This window comes from Somniosus microcephalus, chromosome 17 (assembly GCF_052327205.1).
Source record: "Somniosus microcephalus isolate GS21.2 chromosome 17, FLI_Smic_1.0, whole genome shotgun sequence".
NCBI lineage: Eukaryota > Metazoa > Chordata > Chondrichthyes > Squaliformes > Somniosidae > Somniosus > Somniosus microcephalus.
This window is the reverse complement of record NC_141003.1, coordinates 86,163,895-86,186,688: the sequence shown is the minus strand read 5'-3', so window position 1 is coordinate 86,186,688 and position 22,794 is coordinate 86,163,895. Positions and strand designations below refer to the sequence as shown.

At 41.4% G+C, this 22,794-nt stretch overlaps 1 protein-coding gene across 3 annotated transcripts in view; it reads left to right on the top strand.

Moving 5' to 3' along the window:
- The window catches only part of sephs1 (selenophosphate synthetase 1), a 59,533-nt gene that overhangs the window by 24,874 nt on the left and 11,865 nt on the right, over positions 1–22,794 (top strand). For all 3 annotated transcript variants that reach the window (XM_086010796.1, XM_086010797.1, XM_086010798.1), the window contains exons 3-6: positions 7,775–7,882; positions 13,355–13,509; positions 17,807–17,897; positions 22,140–22,239. In XM_086010796.1, coding sequence (XP_085866922.1) covers positions 7,775–7,882; positions 13,355–13,509; positions 17,807–17,897; positions 22,140–22,239 — 454 coding nt within the window. The remainder of the gene's footprint in view (positions 1–7,774; positions 7,883–13,354; positions 13,510–17,806; positions 17,898–22,139; positions 22,240–22,794) is intronic.

Genomic DNA, 22,794 nt, shown 5'->3' with positions numbered 1-22,794 from the left:
TGTGTCTGTTATTTGAGTTTTGGTGATTGAAGATTATGTTTAACTAGAAAGATTGCTACACATTTATCGGTCTGTTCAGAGTTGATTTATTCAATTTTTTTCCAAATTGTGTAGCTTAATACTATTGAATTCTGGACAGTGGCATAAAATAATGTGTCTGGCATTGTGGGTATATGATCTCTACATTTTCATGCATCTGCTTAAAATTTAAGGATAGAAATACCAATCTCTGTGAATTTGAGCGTTCCGATTTCCTTTGTTTTCAAGAGATAGTAATACAATAATCGTATTTAAGACTTTAGGCTATCTTGAGAATACAAAAAATATACTCAATGGCTCTTTTGTATTACCATGTGGGAAATGTGAATTTTTTGGAAAATAATTTTAGAGCTGCCTTATTTTAGGATTAAACGCAGTCATTCCCATCCACCTCCTGAAAGATGAATTGTAAAATTGGTTAAATCCAATAATGGCCCAAAGTGTTACCATCAGTATACTGTAGCTCTGTTGTGAAGCACAGTTACTTCCATCTTTGGTGCAGGCAGCATTTATCTACTGTATGGAATGTCGGGGGGCACCCATGTCCCCTGTGTTACGTAGAGGCAGCTGAATTTACTATTGTCAGAGGAAGCACTGAGGATGCAGCTAGTGATCTATGATCACTTTTAGCATTTTACTTTGTGAAAATAGTTGTAAGAATTTTATTTGCTTAAATATATATTTTGTTTCTTCTAAAATTGAATATGGCACTGCTTTTCAAGAGATTTGTCAAGTTTCTATGTGATGAGTTGCTACAGCAATAAAACTATAACCCTGTCTCACTTTATGACCAATTCAAAATGACTCTTTGAACTCTACCAATGATCTGAAGCAATTTACTCGCCTCTAATTGACCTTTAGGTTACAGCTAAAAATCACTAGTCAGCAATGCACAGGAGATCCATTATTATGTATAAGATTGCTTTACTCATTAAACCCCAAATTTTCTGATTATAAATATAATTTTAGGCTTGACATTATAAAATTGTTTGCAGTTGATTTTCACCCTTTATTTTAAACCTTAAAATCAGAACGTTTATTTGAATTCCTGTTTTATAGATACTTTGTGACTAAGATAATGCAGATAGCAAATAAATTAAGTAATGTAGGCTAAAATGTTGCTACTCACCTACAACTTAGTTCAAATTAGTTTGACAATGCTGATGAAATAAGCTTGGCATCTATGTTTACTTTGTGGTGTAAAATCTCAACACCAAGTGCAGAATTACTTTAAGAAAGACTTGCATTTCTCCAGCGCCTTTCACGACCACGGTACGTCCCAAAGCGCTTTACAGCCAATGAAGTACTTTTGAAATGTAGGAAACGCGGCAGCCAATTTGCGCACAGCAAGCTCCCACAAACAGCAATGTGATAATGACCGGATAATCTGTTTTTGTTATGAGGGATAAATGTTGGCTAGGACACCGGGGATAACTCCCTTGCTCGTCGAAATTGTGCCATGGAATCTTTTACGTCCATCTGAGAGAGCAGACGGGGCCTCGGTTTAATGGCTCCTCCGACAGTGCAGCGCTCCCTCAGTACTGCACCGGAGTGTCAGCCTAGATTTTTGTGCTCAAGTCTCTGGAGTGGGCCTTGAACCCACAACCTTCTGACTCAAGAGGCGAGAGTGCTGCCCACTGAGCCATAGCTGACTTTATAACTGCTAGGAATGGGTTGGCAATAGCCAAAAACCTTTAAACAGTTGTCTGAAAAATCTTAGCACGTTGAATGCCTGATATTGCTCAACCTTAGTTATGTTTTTATTAGGCTGTAGTAATACATCAAAAAAGTTGCTTGTTGCTTTAGGAATCGGGTTCTAATGAATCCTTGATTGACTTAGTGCATCATCAACTCTATGCTGGAGGTTCAGGAAAGGCTTTAATCAGAGATGATTCCAATTTGTAAAAGCCCAAATTTCTTAGTCTATTTCATATTCAGACTTTTGTCATTAGGGATCAGTGTCTAAAGTTCTTCTCTACACTGCTTCCCTCACTCTGTCTCCTTTCTGTCTCTGACCAAAACTGTGCACCGTACTTAAGCTGTGGTCTAACCAGTGCATGGTGCAGTTTAATGATTCCATTTGACTTGGACTCTTCTGTTTTGGCTATATAGTTCAGCATTCTATTGGTTTTGTGATTGTTGTGCTGGTTGGACATGTCGAGTGTACCAAGACTCCTAGGTTTCCCCTCAACTTCTTTAGCTATTTCAACACCGTTCGCGAGTGCTTGTCACACAGTTTACCGTTCTGTGTATAGCACTTTACACTTGCCCACATTCAATTTAATTTGCTGTTATACAGTACTGCCCACACGTGTATTGTCCAGCTCATTCTGCAATTTCTGAGCTGCCTCCTTCAATTCCACAGCCCCTCTAGTTTAGCATCTTTTGAAAATGTGACCAGTTTTCATTGAGTTTGAGTTCAAGCCATTCCGAATTAGAAGCAACAATCCTCCGGCACCTCCCCCGACTCTGACATAACTCCTTTAACAAGTACCCCCTGTTGGCCAGCTACTTCCTCATCCATTCCTAGGATTTACCCAGGATCCCAACAGCTTTGAGCCTAAATAATAGTCTTTCATGTGGAACTTTGGCAAATGTGTTTTAAAAGTCTAGGTACACTATAGGGTAAGGCTTTCCACAGTATAGTTCCTCAGAGAAATTCAGGAGCTGGTCAGGCAGGATCTTTGATTCTGAATCCATACTAACATAATCCTCAAATTTACTCCAAACAATCAATTCCATTATTTTACACAGAATTGAAGACCAGTTGGCCTGCAGTTGCTAGTATCCTTTTAATATGGGCACCTGTTGGCCTATTTCCAATATACTGTACTGTGCCATTAATCTTTTATGCTCGGTGCTCATTACCTGGTCACATGGCTAGTCGTCATCAGATGGTTATAATCCAGGTGATTTCCCACTTATGAATCCATTTTGTATAAAAGCCGTCTTTTATAATGACGTATTTGTCCTGAATCCAGTATAATATAATTTTGTATATATCTTGCCTGTATAAAACATAGTACCAAATTACAGTGAACTAAGTAGATATGGTGAATATGTTAAAACATTGTCATTGTGCAGCTTGCTACAAAAGTTGACGGCATCAACTTGTAAAATTGCACCACCTGTTCACATACATAAACAAGATAACTTGGTACTTAAATAACACCTTTAATGAATGATTGAAGTTGCTTAATAAAGGGGAAAATTGATCCATGGTGGTTGTTGCTGCTCCTGCACTTTGTCCTCCACCACTTGCTGCCCAGGAGTTGGTATGGGCTGGTCCCTCAGTAAAGCAAAGTGAGACCACACCTGGAGTATTGTGGACAGTTATGGTCTCCTTACCTAAGGAAGGACATACTTGCCATAGAGGGAGTGCAACAAAGGTTCACCAGACTGGTTCCTGGGATGGGGGGATTGTCCTATGAGGACAGATTGAGTAGACTTGACAGGGTAGATGCAGGGAGGATGTTTCCCCTGGCTGGGGAGTCTAGAACCAGGGGTCACAGTCTCAGAATAAGGGGTCGGACATTTAGGACTGAGAGGAGGAGAAATTTCTTCTCTCGGAGGGTGGTGAATCTTTGGAATTCTCTACCCCAGAGGGCTGTGGAGGCTCAGTCCTTGAGTATATTCAAGACAGAGAGCGATAGATTTCTGAATATTAAGGGAATCAAGGGATATGGGGATAGTGCAGGAAAGTGGAGATGAGGTAGAAGATCAGCCATGATCTTATTGAATGGAGGAGCAGGCTCGAAGGGTTGCATGGCCTACTCCTGCTCCTATTTCTTATGTTCTTATGATGCACACTACCTCAAGTCTGGCAACACAGTCTGGGATGTATTGCATACTGAAGTGTCCAGGCAGCGGAAACTTTGCTTGAGCACACCAACGATCTGGTCAATGCTATTTCTGGTGGTGGCATGCTCTGCGTCTCTGCTCAGGTTCCTGACAGGAGTCATGAGCCAAGTAGCCAGCCTCTGACCTGACCGGTTGGAATAAAGATGACGTGAATTGGATTAAGTATGACTGCTGCCATGAAACCGGACACAATACGTTGCTTGTTATCACAAACAAGCTGCACATTCAAGGAATGGATTGGAAAGTGGCAAATGTGACGCCATTGTTCAAGAAAGGGTGAAAGGACAATCCTAGTAACTACAGGCTGGTCAGTTTAACATCAGTGGTGGGTAAAGTTTTAGAAACCATGGCCTAGAAATTCAGTATAGCCACGTTTGGGGTGCTACAGCCGGGCGGCCGCTAAAGTTTGCGCCCGGCGCAACTTCACGCCACCTTCGCCGATATTCAGTGGCATCGCCCCAAGAGGTTGCTGCTGCGCTAAAGCAGGCGATGCATGACTATCATTAGGCGCTAAGCCGGCGATCCGGGGCGCTAACACCGAGGACGGGCGCAGCGCAGGTGCGGCGAGTTGCTCAATGAAGGCAGACACGCTGGCGCCGGTCAGCTCTTAAAGGGGAAGGGTCGACTTGTTTGGCTGCCATGCCCTGCACACTGCAGCCCTGAAGCAAGGCCTGACCATTGCTGGTTCATCAGTTCTACGCCCTCAACCATGGGGAAGGCCGCTATTCTTCCAAAGCCGATTGCACGCTCTTGCTGCTTGTCCAGGGTCATGGGGAAGGAGATGTACTGACGTCTCCTTCTGAAAAGGGCATTGTTCACCTGGCGGATGCAGCAATGTACCGCGAACTGGGAGATGTTGGCAATGTCCCCAGTAGTGGATTGGAAGGAGCCAGTGGCATCGAAGTTGAGAGCCACCGTCACCTTCACTGCCACTGACAGAGACGTCCTGCTCCTCAGCTGTGGCTGCAGATCTCTGCGAAGCAGGTGGCAGATCTCAGTGACCACCTCCCTTCTGAATCGCATCCTCCGAACACACTGCTCCTCAGACACGTTCAGATATGAGAACTGCTGGCGGTATACCCTGGGTGGGTAAGGCCTCCTGTGCCGACGCCTGTTGGCCAATCTCCGTCTGGCCATGACTGGCACTCTCTCACGGCGTCTCTGATCCCTTTGAATGCAATGCAGAAAGCCAACGTTTCCACCCATTGCAGCCCCCATTATATGTGGCGACTCAAGGCTATGGCACAAAGTGAAATCCAAGTGCAAAGCTCTGGCCTGAAGCCACAAGTACCTGTGCAAGCGCTGAGTCAAAGCAGAAAGCTCACTGCCTTTGTCTCTCTCCAAATATCCGTCTCTCACACAGAGGGATTGGCACAAAATGGCTGCCACTTATACTGCAGGAGGAGTCCCCTTTAAATAGCGCGCCCCGCAGCGACTGGGAACCGTTCCCCTCTGCCAGTCGCTGGGGGCGCCAGGCGCAAAGAAGGGGGGCGCCACTGAATTTCCGGTTCGGGGCGCACAAAGGGCGTTGCACGATGAAATGACGTCAGGATCTGCGCGCGCAGCTGAGCGCGCGCGAAGGCTTTGCGCCGCTGCTAAATCTTTACTGAAGTTGGGGAGAGGCGCAGATCGCGCTGCGCCCGGCCGCTAGCCGCCTAGCGCCCCACATCGCCTCCTAAGGCGCTAGCGGCTGGCGCACACAACTGAATTTCTAGGCCCATATTCAAGGTCAAAATTAACGGGCACTTGGAGAGGTTTAAGCTAATTAAGGAGAGCCAACACTGATTTGTAAAAGGCAGATCGTGTTTGACTAATTGAATTTTTTGATGAAGTAACAGAGAGGATTGATGAAGGGAATGCAGTGGATGTTGTCTACATGGATTTTCGGAAGGCGTTTGACAAAGTACCAAATAGAAGGCTGGTTAACAAAATTGAGGCTCATGGAATAGTTGGATAAGGAATTGGCTTAAGGACACAAAACAGCTGTTTTTTAGACTGGAGGATGGTAGACAGTGGTGTTCCCCAAGGGTCAGCTGGGGCCACTGCTTTTATTGATCTATATAAATGACCTGGATATTGGAATACAGAGTAGAATTTCTAAATTTGCCAATGACACCAACTGCTTAGACCACAACTGGAGTATTGCGTCCAGTTCTGGTCACCACACTTTAGGATGTGAAGGCCCTTGAGAGGGTGCAGAGGCGATTTACCAGAATGGTTCCGGGGATGGGGGATCTTAGCTACAAGGACAGGTTGGAGAAGCTGGATTTGTTTTCATTAGAGCAAAGGAGGTTGAGGGGTGATTTGATGGAGGTGTACAAGATTATGATGGGTTTGGATAGGCTAGACAGGGAAAGGCTGTTCCCACTAGTTGATGGTACAAGGACTAGGGGACACAGATTTAAGGTTTTGGGCAAGAGATACGGGGGGGGGGGGGGGTGTGAGGAAAAACTTTTTTACGCAGCGAGTGGTGAGGACCTGGAACTCGCTGCCGACGGAAGTGGTGGAAGCGGAGACACTCGATGTTTTCAAGGGGAGACTGGATAGGCACTTGAAGGAAATAAACTTGCAGGGCTACGGGGATAGAGCGGGGGAATGGGACTGACTGGATTGCTCCACAGAGAGCCGGCACGGACTCGATGGGCTGAATGGCCTCCTTCTGTGCCGTTATGACTCTATTAATTTCTATTGCGAAAGATGCTAGGCTACATATGGTAAGCACACAGGGCAATGTCGGTACAGTCTATGGCACTTTGGACCCTGGGGAAGCCTGCAATGCAGACAAAGCCTTATGCTCTCTAATCCTGCTTTGCACTCTCCTTGGAAACTGACATATGTGTTACTCCTGGTTTAGAGCCTCTCACTTCCCTAATACAATGGTGCACAGCAAATGGCGAGATGTCACTAGCAGCAGCCTGGAATGACGTAAAAGTTACATGCCACGGTGACCGTGGCTGCCGCAGGCAGTGCTGTCCATGCCCTGGTTTGTGGCTTCACAGGCGCCGCACAGATTTCTGCTCAAGTGTGGTTGAGGTATAAGAAGTGCTCCCTGCAGACCTGCTGTGAATATGGCCTCCTGCGTTAGTGTGTTCCTCCCTCTTCTCCCAGCTGCTCCTACATTCTCGTGTCTTTCTGCTCCTCCTCCTGCCCCAAAGGCAACAATACCTGGATAAGTGCTCATGGTAAAAGTGAAGTCCTACGTAGTTTTGATGCACTTCCGCATAGAGTGAGCACTTCTTCCCATCATTCTGTACAGTTTAGCCGCCAACATTTTGAAAATTTATAAATCTCATGGGTGTGAGTGCACTCTTGTTTCAGATGCTTATTTCTGTTTGGCTGTTAACTCTATTGTCCTCCCCATTTTCAAATGAAACTGCTTAATGTACTACAGGTACTAGAACTGACTTCTTTAGGGGGACCTGCTAAGGACAGTAGATGTTTGTTTGTAGTAGTTGGTTGCATTGGCTGCTTTTCATGTGTCTCTACTTTTTGCACTATGGAGTCTTTTAGTGGCCCTGTGCAAAAGTACTTGTGATAAATTATCCATAATAATTAAATTGAGACATTTGGAAAAGCAATGATGAGTACGCTAGTCATCAAAAGTCTGAGACCTTTGTCCAAATTCTAGTTCAACTTTAGCATAGATAACCATTAATTAACAGTAAGTATACATTTACATGAATTTTAATTAGGAGCCACATTCTCCAGATCTTGCTTGAATTCATAATTTTTGGTCTTCATTTAACTTTCAGATAAGAACGAATCTATTTTTGTAATTGGGTTTTCCTTTTGGGGAATCCCTTTTGATTTCACATTCCTTACCCATACCTGTGTTCTGACCCTTGTTTTTCCCTCCTCCCCTCGATTTTTACAGGGTCGTATTGCTTGTGCCAATGTTCTAAGTGATCTTTATGCCATGGGTGTCACAGAGTGTGACAATATGTTGATGCTGCTTGGAGTCAGCAGTAAAATGACAGATAAGGTAAGCTACAATATTAACAAAGGCATCCAAATAATGCTTGTAACACACCTTAAAAACAAAACACACAATTCAGAATCCAGTGTAATTGCAGATTTAAAAGCAAACTATTACTAAATTTATTTTTGCTTCCAAAGTTTAACCTTTGTTCAAAAATTTGATTAAAAATATGATTAGAAATCTGCAGTGAAAACTAACCTATTTACAGGAAACTCTTTATTATCCGGCACCGACGGGACCGGCGTGATGCCGGTTTATCAAAAAGTCCGGATTACAGAGAGGTATAGTTAAAAGGTACGAGAGCTCCGTACACAGCAACAAATCCAGGCTTCCCTGTTGCTTAGCAACATGTGCAGGAACCCTGGCCACAGACCAAGCCTCCCTGTTGCTTAGCAACAAGTGCAGCCACCCCGATTGCACAGCCACAGATCGAGGAACAGCCACTAATATGAAGTAAAACTTACCTGAACCTACTCCTTAATTTTGCCGGTTAACCGAGATTTCCGGTTATTTAGGTGCCAGTAAATCGAGAGTTTCCTGTAACAGTAGAAATATTAAAAAACTGCAAGTGTTAAATTTGTAAACAGAAATGCTGGAAACACGCAGGGCAGTTAGCCTCTAAGGTAAGCAGGCGGTCAATATTTTCGGCTCGTATGCTTCTCTTACTTTTTAGCTCTGAAGGAGGATACGAGTCCAAATTACCAATTGTTCTCTTTGCAGGTGCTGACTGGCCGCCTGTGCATTTCCAGTATTTTTTTGTTTGCTGAGTCCAGTTAAAAAGACGTTTTCGGGCTCCAGTGAAATGTAAAATTTATCGTACAATGAATGAGACCAGAATTACGCTCTCCAGGCTCCGACTGTGAATTCACAATACTACAATATGTTCGACATCAGTGCCACATTGGAGAGTGAGTTGCATGTCATTGAAGAGGAAAGATTGCTGACTAAGTTGGTAGAGCAGTTTGGCAACTTTATATAAAAAAAAATCTTTAGAAGTATGTCATTAGAGTTTATTGTTCATAATAGTCATTCATGAAAGATATAACACTTTTGTGATTCTCTGGGTTGTAGGTTTGATTTATGGTCATATATGGGGTTAATGAGTAGAGGCTGGGTTCTTCCCCGTGAGAGAACCGATTCCAGGCCCCTCTTGTACACATCTAAGTACATGTTTCAGGGTAAATTTTCCAGAGTTCTTGAAGCAGGTTGCCGTCGGGCCCATTCCTCCATTGTCTCAACCAGAGTCTGGACATCAAAAGCTGTGGAGCAAGATATAAAGTTATTACATGGAAAAACAGCCATGTGAATTTAATACTTCATTCCATTTATCCTAGTGTACAGTTCCACGGAGGCTAATTGTTCTTTGGTAATTTGCCGTTTTTTTGGTGAAAGCCTACGTATTGAATACTGGCAGACTAGCTAAATGTTCCAGCTGCCAAATCTGATATTGGCCTGGGATGATGTCCACATAGACCTGCTTATCAGCAGGGTCAATAAACAGGACCCTGGAGATGGGGCCCTGGTTCTTATTATTTTGTTTGTTTCCCCCTCCCCCCAATCATGTATGCTTAAGTCAGCTACTTCAGCACAGGACAAAGATCAAAGCCGAGACCTTCCTGGTCCAAATGGCTCAGTACTAATTTGGCAGCATTACCCTGCTGGGGTATTTTCAAGATGATGGCCAGCTACACTTGGCGAAAGAGATGGCTCACTTGAAGTGGCTATTTGAGTTGGGATCTCGCTCAAGCCTTGAAAATGTTGAATACCTGGAATGGGCATCCGGTAAAGTAGTGAAGACAAAGACTCTGGTCTCATTCAAGAGGCATTTGGATGCTGTGATTATGTTATGTTTGGAACACTGGCTCCTATGGAAGGATGAGATGGGTGGTTTGAACTCACCGCCCTTATCTGTGCTTATTTTTATGATGGAGGATTAAAGTGCAGAAACTGCCAGTAAAACTGGATAGAAATTTATTACTTGTGTGTGCAATGGGGACTAGTTTAATATCTGGTTTATTTTGTGAGTGAAAAATACAGTTGTAACGCTCAAATGAGCCATGTCTCCACTTTTATGCTCTTTTGAACATGACAGTACCATTCCTTTGGATTAAAGTGAGTAGACATTTAGGATTAGAAAGCCCCTATTAAACTACATGCTGTAAATGCTTAGTGCAAAATTTTATCATTAAAGTACAGTACAAACTTCAAGCCAGTATCATGGCGCGGCACTGTGTATTGATGATGAAGACCTGTAGTATTAGAATTCTACAGTTGACTGTGTTGTGGTGTTTTCAGTCTCGGGGAATTATTGATAGTTTGGTTTCCCATGTGCTCCCTTGCCAGTATCTGTCTAGCAAGTATTTCAGAAACTGAATGCAATTGCTAATGGGAGGGAGTGTGGACTGGATCGACTTGCATTTAGTGTTGGTGTGGGTTGGTTTAGCTCAGCATCAATAGCAATATAATTTGGATACAGATACAGAACTTTTAGCAGTGAGGAGCAGGTGCCAGTGTTTACTTCATTACCCTTTCCCCCCAGATTTAAGTCTAGTCCAAACTAATGGGTGAAAAATTCTTCTCGCTGCTAGTGGTAGGGATGCTATATGAAATAGATTTGGGCAACTTGAGCCCAAGTTTTAATTGTTCTGCACAGCACAAAACTGCTAACTGGCACAATTGCAAACTTATTTAGAGGCCATGTGGATACTTTGTGTGAAAAGTGAAACAATTCATACTGATCGGAAGGAGTGTTGAAGGTTTTCGTGGACCACTTGGATGCCTACCATGGAGCCTTGCAGGCTACATATAGAACATAGGAACAGGAGTAGACCATTGAGCCCCTCGAGCCTGTTCCGTCATTCAATGCGATCATGGCTGATCTGTGATCCAACTCCATCTACCCGCATTTGCCCCATATCCCTTAATACCTTTGGTTAACAAAACTCTATCTCACTCCGATTTAAAATTAACAATTGATCTAGCATCAATTGCTGTTTGCGGAAGAGAGTTCCAAACTAGAAGTGTTTCCTAATTTCACTCCTGAAAGGTCTTGCTCTAATTTTTAGACTCTGCCCCCTAGTCCGAGACTCCCCAACCAGCGGAAATAGTTTCTCTCTATCTACCCTATCTGTTCCCCTTAATATCTTAAACTTCGATTAGATCACCCCTTAACCTTCTAAATTCCAGGGAATACAACCCTAGTTGGCGTAATCTTTCCTCATGATTTAACCCTTGGAGTCCGGGTATCATTCTGGTAAACCTACGCTGCACTCCCTCCAAGGCCAATATATCCTTCCTAAGGTGTGGTGCCCAGAACTGCTCCCAGTGCTCCAGGTGTGGTCTAACCAGGGCTTTGTGTAGCTGCAGCATAACTTCTACCCCCTTGTATTCTGGTCCTCGAGATATAAAGGCCAGCATTCCATTAGCCTTTTTGATTATTTTCTGTACCTGTTCATGACATTTTAATGATCGATGTACCTGGACCCCCCGAGTCTCTTTGGACCTCCACTGTTTTTAGCTTTTCACCATTTAGAAAGTCCCCTGTTCGATCCTCTTTAGGTCCAAAGTGGATGAGCTCACATTTGCCCACATTGAAATCCATTTTTCACAGTTTTGCCCATTCACTTAATCTGTCGATATCCTTTGTAATTTTATGCTTCCATCTACAATGGCGACTATCTTTGTGTTATCGGCAAATTCAGATATATGGCCTTCTATGCCATCATCTAAGTCGTTAATAAATACTGTGAATAATTGAGGCCCCAACACAGATCCCTGCGGGACACCACTAGTCACATTCTGCCAATTTGAGAACCTGCCCATTATCCCTACTCTCTGTCTCCTGCCGCTCAGCCAATTTCCTAACCAGGTCAATAATTTGCCTTCAATTCCATGGGCTTCTACCTTAATTAACAGTCTCTTATGTGGGATTTTATCAAATGCTTTCTGGAAGTCCATATAAAGAACATCCATAGCCATTCCCCTGTCCACCACTTTAGTCACCTCCTCAAAAAATTCAGTCAGGTTTATCAGGCATGACCTGCCTTTCACAAATCCATGCTGGCTCTCTCTGATCAACTGAAAATATTCAGTCACCCTATCCTTAATTATAGACTCTAGCAATTTCCCGACAACAGATGTTGGGCTAACTGGTCTATAATTCCCTGGTTTCCTCCTCTCTCCATTCTAAATAGCGGAGTGACATACGCAATTTTCCAGTCTAAAGAAACGGTTGCTGAATCGAGAGAACTTTGGAAGATTATAGTTAGAGCATCTGCAATGTGCTCACATACTTCCTTTAAAACCTGGGATGGGAACCATCTGGTCCTGGGGATTTGTCACATTTTAGTGCCATTATTTTCTTCATTACTGTTATTTTACTTGCGTTAATTTTATTGAGTCCCTGTCCCTGATTCAGTATTAGTTTCCTTGGGATTTCCAGCATGCTATCCTCTTCCTCTGCTATAAATACTGACGCAAAGTAATTATTCAACATGTCCGCCATTTCCTTATTATCATTGACTGAGTTAAAATCAGTGTACCTTTTAATTTGCATATATCTGAAACTGCAGATATTAACAGATCTTGGTGTTTCGACTGACACTTAATCAACCGATGAGGCAGTGCAACTAAGAACAGCCCTTTTCAAATCCTTAGACCCATGGAATTCAAATAGAATAAAATAATGAGCCAAAAATAGAACGGAGTTGCCTTGGTTTCATAGGTTGGATTGTCTGAATCCGCTGGCTGTATGCTGGCGACAGCCTAGGCTTGGGCACCTCAGCAGTGGGATGTGTTTTTGTGAGGTGGTTGAGAGTGTAGAGGGAGATTTACTCTGCATCTGACCTGGACACTGCCAGATACTGATAGTAGGGTCTGAAGTAATGACTTGTTTGTCTTAATAAGCATACTGTTTAATTTAAAGATGGTGGTTTTTAAAAGATAAATAGAAAATAATCTCAATTTGACTTTTTTTTAAAGTAAGTGCAGTTTGATGTGACATCTGGGTACAGTAGCCTAATAACTACCATACTGGATGAGCAACCCAGAGGTGGGGAGTTCAAATTCCACCACGGCATGTCGTGAAATTGAATTCAATAAATGTGACGGTAATTTGTGGGCTAGGTCCAGAAAGTGACAATGAAAGCTGCTGGGTGTTGTAAACTCAACTGGTTCACTAATGTCCTTCCGGGAAGGGAACTGGGCACCCCTACCCAGTGTGACATGCACATGACTCCAGTCCCACGCTATGGTTGACTCTTAATGGCCTCGGGGCATCTAGGGATGGGAAATAAATATTGGCTTGCCAGTGTCGTTCACATCCCGAAAAGTTTAAAAAGAACAGAATGCAGTTGATAGATATGCAGCTAAATTGTACAGAATGGCTTGTACACCAGTTTATAAAATTTTAACAGCTGAAACTGGCTTTTAAAGATCTTCAAATAATTTTAAAGTCTAATTGTGTTTTGCATACAGGAGCGGGACAAAGTAATGCCACTAATAATACAGGGTTTTAAAGATGCAGCAGATGAGGCAGGTACATCAGTTACTGGTGGACAAACGGTATTAAACCCATGGATCATTTTAGGAGGTGTGGCCACGACAGTCTGCCAACCGAATGAATTCATCATGTAAGTTTAATCCTTGGTGTGTACAATTATTGTAACATAAATATGGTTTTGAATGTATAGTGGATGAAAGATTATGGGCATTTTTTGTGTTATACGGAAGAAAAGCTTGTAACGTGCCTGTTATTCAGAGACTCTTCATTTGAAGTTTCTTCTGAATTTAGTCATGGGTTTATGAGGAGTTGACTGTAAACTAAAGAGGGTGGGAGCTACTGGACGTTGATCCACAGAATAAGAGTTTGCACTGCTATTTTCACTCCAAACAGATCTGTTAGCAATCTGTGTAACTCATTGCAACCCAGCATAAAGTAGAGAACTTTTCCAGTCACTGCAAGGGCTACACTCCAATTGTCAGATGATACAGCACTATAAAAATTGCCAAAATGGACCCAAAACTTGTATTCCACACAATCAACATTCAGGTCCCCCACTAAAGGAAAAATAGCCTTGGAAAATCAACTGACCGGTTTGTTCCATATGACCAGTATTGGTTCCTCGTAATGTATTAATTAGACATACACAACTGGACAAAACTTCACATTTCTTTCTTCCCACTGCAGTTTATAAGTATCGTTTATCTCAAAATGCAACTTAGGTGTTAAAAAAGGGGCAGAATCCTGTTTGAATAAGATTCACACAGTTTGCAGATCCAGTGTCATCAACCATTCCTGACTGCAGTTTGTTTGACTTCTGTAAATATTGTAATTCATCTGCTCGAAGGACAATAGACTGAATCTCTGAACTGAAGGTGATTCCCTGGCAGTTTTAAGTTACTGGTGTCATTTGTTTAATTTTTCCTTATAACATTTTTTTTTTTAATCTCTTGCTACCCTGTTGCCTATACATGTTGCTTCATGCTCAAAACTTTGTCTAACAAAGCGGGCAGGCAACCTGCTTCCATTGAATGGTTCCCTGAACTGACTTTTTGGAGCATGCATCTTTGTTCAGCACCTCCTTCAGTCATTATAGTTGCGATGAGATGGCTACTCAAAAGTATTTTTATTTTACAAAAAAAACCCTTTGAAGCTAATAGAGGAAACTGACAGCCTTTTAACCAGTTTACATTTTCTAAAACTCCCTTGCCTTTAGGGAGAAGCGCAAACTTTTTACGGAATTTAATCCTTAGGAATTCTTGTAGTTTTGACAGGTTGAGCATTCAAAGTATTCACAGCACAAAGCTTTGGCTTTTGAACCGTAAAATGACGCATGGCAAGAGTCACGGGTTGCTGCAAATTTTTGAAATCAACATTTCTTTTTTGTGCCTCAAGTTGCAATACTTTTTTAAAATCAGGAATTCAGCACAATAGTAATGCACCCAGAATGCTATAGTTAGACAAATGTTGTTTGTGTGCACCCCATTTGTAAGTAGTTATATTTGCCTTCAGTTTAGAAAGAATCGCTACTCAAAATATTGACATGATGAATATCTAAGTGGCAGTTCTAACTGCTAAGTTTGGATTTAAATGAATGCTGTGTGTAAGTAAAAGCTTATCATTCCAAATTTGAAGCTGTTTTATTGACCAGGAAACACTTCATTTTCAGTACTGTAAATGCACACCTTCTGAAGACTGTTGTAGGGCACCTTCTCTGTGATGTCTGTACATGCACCCACACTCAAGTGCATAAATACTTTGCATAGAACTGATTTCATGAGATGGCTTGCGTTTGTACTGTTGAAAGATTGTGTAAATTTTTGACTTCCAAAACAATTAACTTAGTTGCTTAGCATCAATATAGTAGGGTGACAATTTTGTAGTAGATCCACACACTTTGTGGTGTGGTATACTAACTAACTGCCTCGAGTAGCATATGCAGCATTCGACCTTGTCCTTTCACATTACAGATACACTACGAAACATTTGTATGTGTTTTATTTTCAAGGGCTTGAATTTTTGCTCTCTACTTTGGCAATTCGGGCTTTAACTATTCATCAAATGTAGGGAATTGCCATTTGATCCTTTAAGTCAAAACTATAATAAGCAATAAGCACCAAGGACTTTTCATTTGCGCAAGCCATGAAAGAAATCTGTTGAAGTAACAGAATGCTGCTTATGTTTTGTGTTTTCCGCTTCCCTTCTCAGGAAGTGTCTGGCCACTCTCCAGCTCAGGAGAAATTATACCCATGCCATGTAGGGAATTACAGGCAAGCAATTGCACTCTGTCATTCTTGACGCATAATCTTGGAGCATCAGAGTACTATGTCGCCCTCTGCTGCTGTACTTTTGATATTTATATCATTTCATTGAACATTATATGTTAACGTATATTTTTAAAATATATGAAAGATTTAATTTGGCTTCCTTGTGACCCTGTGAGTAGTTGAGCCATATAGACCAAGAAGGTCCTGAATTTAATCTTGTCTGTGCTGAGGTAGCTGATCTCAACCAATACAACCGTCACGATGCTACAATTGGCACCAGAGCCCAGAGGTTATGAAGAAGAAAATTGGCCAAGATGATTGCTGTTGAAAGTACATGTGTGTAGATGTCTCTTGAGGGTGATACCAAACTTGGCTCTTGTGCACCCTGTGATAAAATAGCCTAACACCCTCTCCAGGCTTGCATATGAATAATGGCCAGTTGGGCAAGGTATGGGAGGCTATGAAACCAAGGTGTCAATACCATCAGGAGCAATGAGGTGGCAATTGTGCAGAGGAAAAAATAATTCTATTGGCTGATTTATTTTTTTCTTGTATGGAAAAGGCATTCTTCCTTCTGATTAGGACTTGTACATCAGGTTATTTTACTTTCTTACGGCCCAGGGGTAAATGTTGCAATATCAAATGCTGCTGGTGGGGCCTTGCATGCAGGGGCCAGGGATCCCAAGATTTACACCCTAGTGTCTGATGCAAAACGTACCCCCTATTATGATACATTTATTTATTTGAGAGTTGTACAGTCTCCTGCCGAGTACTGCATATGCTTGTCTGTGATATTTTGGTTTGACTTTACCGCTTTGATTTAGTGTTTTGTGTGTATAGCGGAGGTTTGGTCATGGTTTATTTTTGTGAAGCTGAGTGTACCTTGCAGTTTGTTAATGCAACTGAATTTTATGACTGATTTTTCAATTTCCTATTCTGTGGTTCTTTTCATTTGGTAGCTACTCCCTTTAATGACCAGTTTGAGAAGTCATTAAAGCTGGAGTATCTGCTTCTACACCTGGTAGCCTGTGATTTCCCATCCATTAAAGTGAATGGTTGGGAAATTGCGGTGGAAAACCTTGGCCGTTGTCTATTTTTCCAAAATAGGAGTAGCCGAAGAACCGTTGGTAAAATGCTTCCTTGGGTGAAGGAAAGTGAATATTTTATGGTCTATGATTGATATGAAATATGGAAAATATGTGGCTTAATACTATAACCTAGCAGTAATGTTCCCTATCCTATCTTCCATTCCAATTAAATATACACCATTAAGAAGCATCATTGGTGAGAGCCTGTTTTTATCCATGGTATTTTGAACTCTTTAAAAATTCTGTTCTATGAAATTTTCCACTCTAATTTAGGTATGTTTTTATGTATGACTTGCAAAAAAAGTCCAGCTCATCTTTTTATTTCCTTTTTGAGAAATGGGAGTAAAATTGATTAGGATGATTTTTGCATGGATTTTACACTGTTTTCAAGACAAGCCCTTTGGTTGCTGATTTGCCTTGTATTAAAAGTAGCTCAGTAGGTTTTGAATACATCGGGACTATGCTATAGTCAGCTGGTATATGATTTGTAGTAAATATCTTTTTTGTAGCTGATTAACTCAGTGTGCAAATGAGTGAGCCAGGCTCATGATTAGAGACTTTTATCATCTCTCGCTGCAGCTAAAATAAAAAGGCCCATTTTATTGACTTCACTCTTTAAACAAATGGATAAAAGTAGTAATTTTGCATGACTTTACATGGGTGGAAGTTTTTAAAAAAATAGTCTACAATTCTCTGCATATATGGTATTTCGTATAATTATGCTCTATATTTGATTAAGCTTTTACAAAAACCTAATGTCTTGTGAAATTGAGAACTATTGTGGAATTGGTGTAGTTTAGTCTTCAACATGTGATCTGTTGTTCCCAAAAGAAATGTACTACAGAGCTTACAAATATATATGATCCTGGGCCGATTAATTGTGTTCATCCAAGATTGCTTGGTCAAGCCTTCTGTATTAAACTACCTATATTAATTTATAGGTTTGTCGATGTTGTATGTAATTCAGTAGCTATAGGTATATAACTTAGCTGGCAAGTTAACAAATGGAGCAGCAAGTTATTCATTGTGGATTTCTTCATGATGTGTTAAAATGATTTTCAATATTTTGCAGGCCAGACAATGCAGTACCAGGCGATGTCTTGGTACTAACAAAACCACTTGGGACTCAAGTAGCAGTTGCTGTGCACCAGTGGCTCGATATTGTGAGTACTTGGGCAACAATAGTGGTGCACTATTTTGCTTTTAGGTTATTTGACATAAGTAACTTTTAGTGGAGGGATGGCTTAAAAAAAAAATCGTGGCATACTTTACATAGATGATTGCCACTTTCCTTAAACTTCATATTGAGATATCAATGAACTTACTGCCATCCCTGTCAATGTTGTGTATTGGCTGCTGGAATGGTGACAAATAACAATGTGCTTGAAGGTTAAGTACATTACAACCTCACTTCATTGTAACAGCCGCCATCTTGTCCTGAGGATATTTTTCAACTTGCATGTAAATGCAATTATAGTGCTTGCTAGTACTGGATTTTTTCACTAGTTTGTACGTTTACTGTATCTGAAAGTAAGTTTTACAGAAATTTTGGGCATGGGTTTTAATCATTTCTGTTTTGGGTACATACACCAGAATTATGATCATTCTTCCAGTCCCATAATGAGCTCTGATCGTGCAATGTTAATGAGAGCCACAGGTGGCAGAGCAATCACTGTTACTTTTCAAAACTAAATTTGAAACTGTGTTCAAGTTACAATACTTTATTCTTTGTGATTGTGTCGATGAAAAAATACTGGTAATGTCATAGTTTGCAACAAGATGATCCATCACATTTTCAGTTTGTTTTCATTAATTTCAATAGTTTTACACTTGTGTATCACTATTTAAAAAAAACAATAAATTTTGTGTCGAGGTATTCTGGTGGTTGAATGCTCAAATAATAAGTTCTACGGGTAATTTTATGAATTTATGTTCTTGACGTGGAGCTTCGCCTGCCTGCACCGCACATCACAAATTCACAAGAACATAAGAACTAGGAGCAGGAGTCGGCCATTCGGCCCCTCGAGCCTGCTCCACCATTCAATAGGATCACGGCTGATCTTCGACCTCCACTCCACTTTCCTGCCTGATCCCCATATCCCTTGATTCCCCTAGAGTCCAAAAATCGATCGATCTCAGCCTTGAATATACTCAACGACTGAGCATCCACAGACCTCTGGGGTAGAGAATTCCAAAGATTCACAACCCTTTGAAGAAATTTCTGCTCATCTCAGTCCTAAATGGCCATCTCCTTATCCTGAGGCTATGAACCCTAGTTCGAGAATCTCCATCCAGGGGAAACAGCCTCTCAGCATCTACCCTGTTAAGCCCTCCAAGAATTTTATACTCCAGAGAATATATGCCCATTCTACTTAATGTCCCCTCATAGGACAGCCCTCTCATCCCAGGATACAATCTGGTGAACCTTTGTTGCACCCCCTCTATGGCAAGTATATTCTTCCTTGGGTAAGGAGACCAAAACTGCACACCGTACTCCAGGTGTGGTCTCACCAAGGCCCTATCTAATTGCAGCAAGACTTACTCTTATATTGCATCCCCTTTGCAATAAAGGCTAACATACCATTTGCCTTGCTAATTGCTTGCTGTATCTGCATGTTAACTTTGTGATTCACGTACAAGGAAAGCCAAATCCCTCTGAATCCCAACGTTTACTATACTAGTCTCTCACCTTTTTAAAAAATATTCTGCTTTTCCATTCTTCCTACCAAAGTGGATAATTTCACACTTCCCCACATTATATTCTATCTGCCACCTTCTTGTCCAATCACTTAACTGATCTATATCCCTTTGCAGTCTCTCTACATCATCCTCACAGCTTACTTTCCCACCTAGCTTTGTATCGTCAGCAAACTTAGATATGTTACCCTCATCTAAGTTATTGATATAGATAGTAAATAGCTGAGGTTCAAGCACTGATCCTTGTGACACACCACTAGTTACACGCTGCTATCCAGAAAATGACCTGTTTATTCTTACTCTGTCCATTAACCAACCCTCAATCCATGCTAATATATTACACCCAATCCCATTAGTCCTAATTTTGTGCAACAACCTATTGTGTGGCACCTTACGAATACCTTCTGCAAATCCAAATATACTACATCCACTAGTTCGGCCTTATCTACCCTGCTTGTTACATCCTCAAAAAAACAAATAGATTTGTCAAACACGATTTCCCTTTTCATAAAACCGTATTGACTCTGCCTAATCATATTGTGATTTTTCAAGTGCACTGTTACCACGTCCTTAATAATAGATTCTAGCATTTTCCCTACTACTGATGTCAGGCTAACTGGCCGATAGTTTCCCCTCTCTCCCTCCTTTCTTGAATAGCTGGGTTACATTTGCTACCTTCCAATCCACGGGGACCGTTTTAAGATCTGGGGAATTCTGGAAGATCAAAACCAATGCATCCACTATCTCTGCTGCCACCTCTTTTAAAAACCCTAAGATGTAGGCCACCAGGCCCAGGGGATTTGTCAGCTTTTAGTCCCAATAATTTCTCCAGTACTTTTTCTTTACTAATATTAATAACTTCACTCTCATTAGACACTTGGTTCCCCACACGCTCCGATATGTTCTTTGTGTCTTCTACTGTGAAGGCAGACACACAATATTTGTTTACGGTTTCTGCCATTTCCTTATTCCCCTGTATTTCTCCTCCTACATTCGTATGACAGGAAAAGCTTATAATGGGATGTCTAGTTTGGCTATCCATTTGATGGCCTCCTGAGATGCTGCCTGTCTCTGCCTCAAAGGGACCCATGTTTACTTTCGCTAATCTCTTCCTTTTTACATACTTGCAAAAGCTCTTACAATCGGTTATATTTCTTGCTCGTTTATTCTCATTCTATTTTCTCTGTCTTTATCACTTTCTTGGTCATCCTTTGCTGATTTTTAAAACCCTCCCAATCCTTAGGCTGACTAATTTTTTTGGCAACGTTGTAAGCCTCTTAATCGAATACTATCCTTAACTTCTCTAGTTAGCCACAGTTGTACCACTTTTCCAGTGGAGTTTTTATTCCTCAAGGGCATGTATATTTGTTGAGAATTATGAATGATTTCTTTAAATGTTTGCCATTGCTTATCTACCTTCATATCTTTAATCTAATTTCCCAATCAAATTAGCCAGCTCCCCCCTCATACTTCCGTAAGTGGCTTTGTTTAAATTTAAGACTCTAGTTTGGGACTTAACCACATCACTCTCAAACTTAATATGAAATTCTATCCTATTATGCTCATTCTTCCCCAGAGGGTCATTTACTCTAAGATTACTAATTAACCCTGTCTCATTACACAACACTATATCTAAAATAGCCTGTTCCCTACTTGGTTCCTCAACATATTGTTCTAGAAAACCATCTCGAATGCATTCCATGAACTTGCCCCCCAAGCTACGTTTTCCAATTTAGTTTGCCCAGTCTGTATGAAGATTAAAGCCCCCCAGGATTATTACATTACTCTTGTTGCATGCTCCTCTAATTTGCTGATTTATACTCTGTCCAACACTATGATTACTGTTCGGGGATCTATAAACTACTTCCACCAGTATTATCTGCCCTTTGTTATTTCTTGGCTCACCCATACTGATTCTACCTCCTGATTTTCTGGGCTAAGATCCTTTCTCACTACTGCCTTTATCTCATCCTTTATTATCAAAGCTACCACACCTCCTTTTCCATTTTGCCTATCTTTTCTGAAAGTCAAGTACCCTGGAACATGTAGTTCCCAAAATTGATTACCCTGCAACCATGTCTCAGTAATGGCTATCAGATCAAACCCATTTATCTCTTTGTGCCATTAATTCATCTGTCGTGTTACAAATGCTTTGTGCATTCATCTATATACGTAGCACCTTTAATTTTAACTTTTTACTATTTTTACCCTGATGTGGTCTTAGTTGCTAATGTCCTATTACCATTATTAAACTCTGTCCCTTCCTGACAGAATCTGCTTGATTTTACCCTTGAGAAATCGCTTCTCTGCTCTACATACTTTAATTTTTTCTTCAGACTTACAGATTTACCTTGAACCCTCCCTCCCCCTTATTAGTTTAAAGACCTATCTGCCACCCTAGTTATTCGAATGGCCAGGACTCTGGTCCCAGCCCAGTTTAAGTGGAATCCGTCCCGACGGAACAGCTCCCCCTTTCCCCGGTACTGGTGCCAGAGCCCCATGAATTGAAACCCCTGCCTCACTCCCCACTCTTTCAGCCACACATTTACACCTCTAATTGGTTTGTCAGGCATGATTTCCATCCATTAAACAAACTGCTGGTGGGCACAGCTTGGTGCCAGGAGTGTGCATTTGTAAAATGATTCCTAATGTACAGAAGGTATTCTCAGTATAATTTTGTGACAACTGCCCCATGTTTTTACCAACAGCCAGAGAAGTGGAATAAGATTAAGCTTGTTGTCACACAAGAGGATGTGGAGTTGGCTTACCAGGAGGCAATGATGAACATGGCGCGATTGAACAGAACTGGTATGCACGGAGTGATTTCTTCTGTGGTTGATAGCAGCCACAGTAAGAATATCTGAATAATTTGTGTTTTTAAATTTAAAAAAAAAGAAAAGAAGTCTCAACCTATTTGAGAGTGTGTGCTAGTCTCTCAAGTTTCAGATCAAGGTGTATGTACACTGCTGTTGGTCTCTTCATTAATTAATAGGTGGCTTTTCCATTTCATTGTATCCAAAAAACAGAACTTTTTGCTTAAGTATAATTGTAATCCTCTCCTATCCTATATGTAGCATACAAGGCATTTCCCCCCAATTTTGCAAGTAATGTGAGAATGTAGGATGGTTATTTAACTTCAGTTGCAACTTAGCTATTAATATCATCACTGAACTAGGTCAAACAGCTGATTTCCCCCCTCTCCCGCTGTAGATAGACTTGCTGAAGAGAGCCGGCAACCTTGACCATGCCATCAACCTGTTAAGCCTGCTAAAATTGTATTTTCTCTCCCTCTTTACTTTTCCCACCTATCTCCGTTCTGGCTACTATAGGGAGTCTATCTAAACACTGGCCAATCAATGTTAG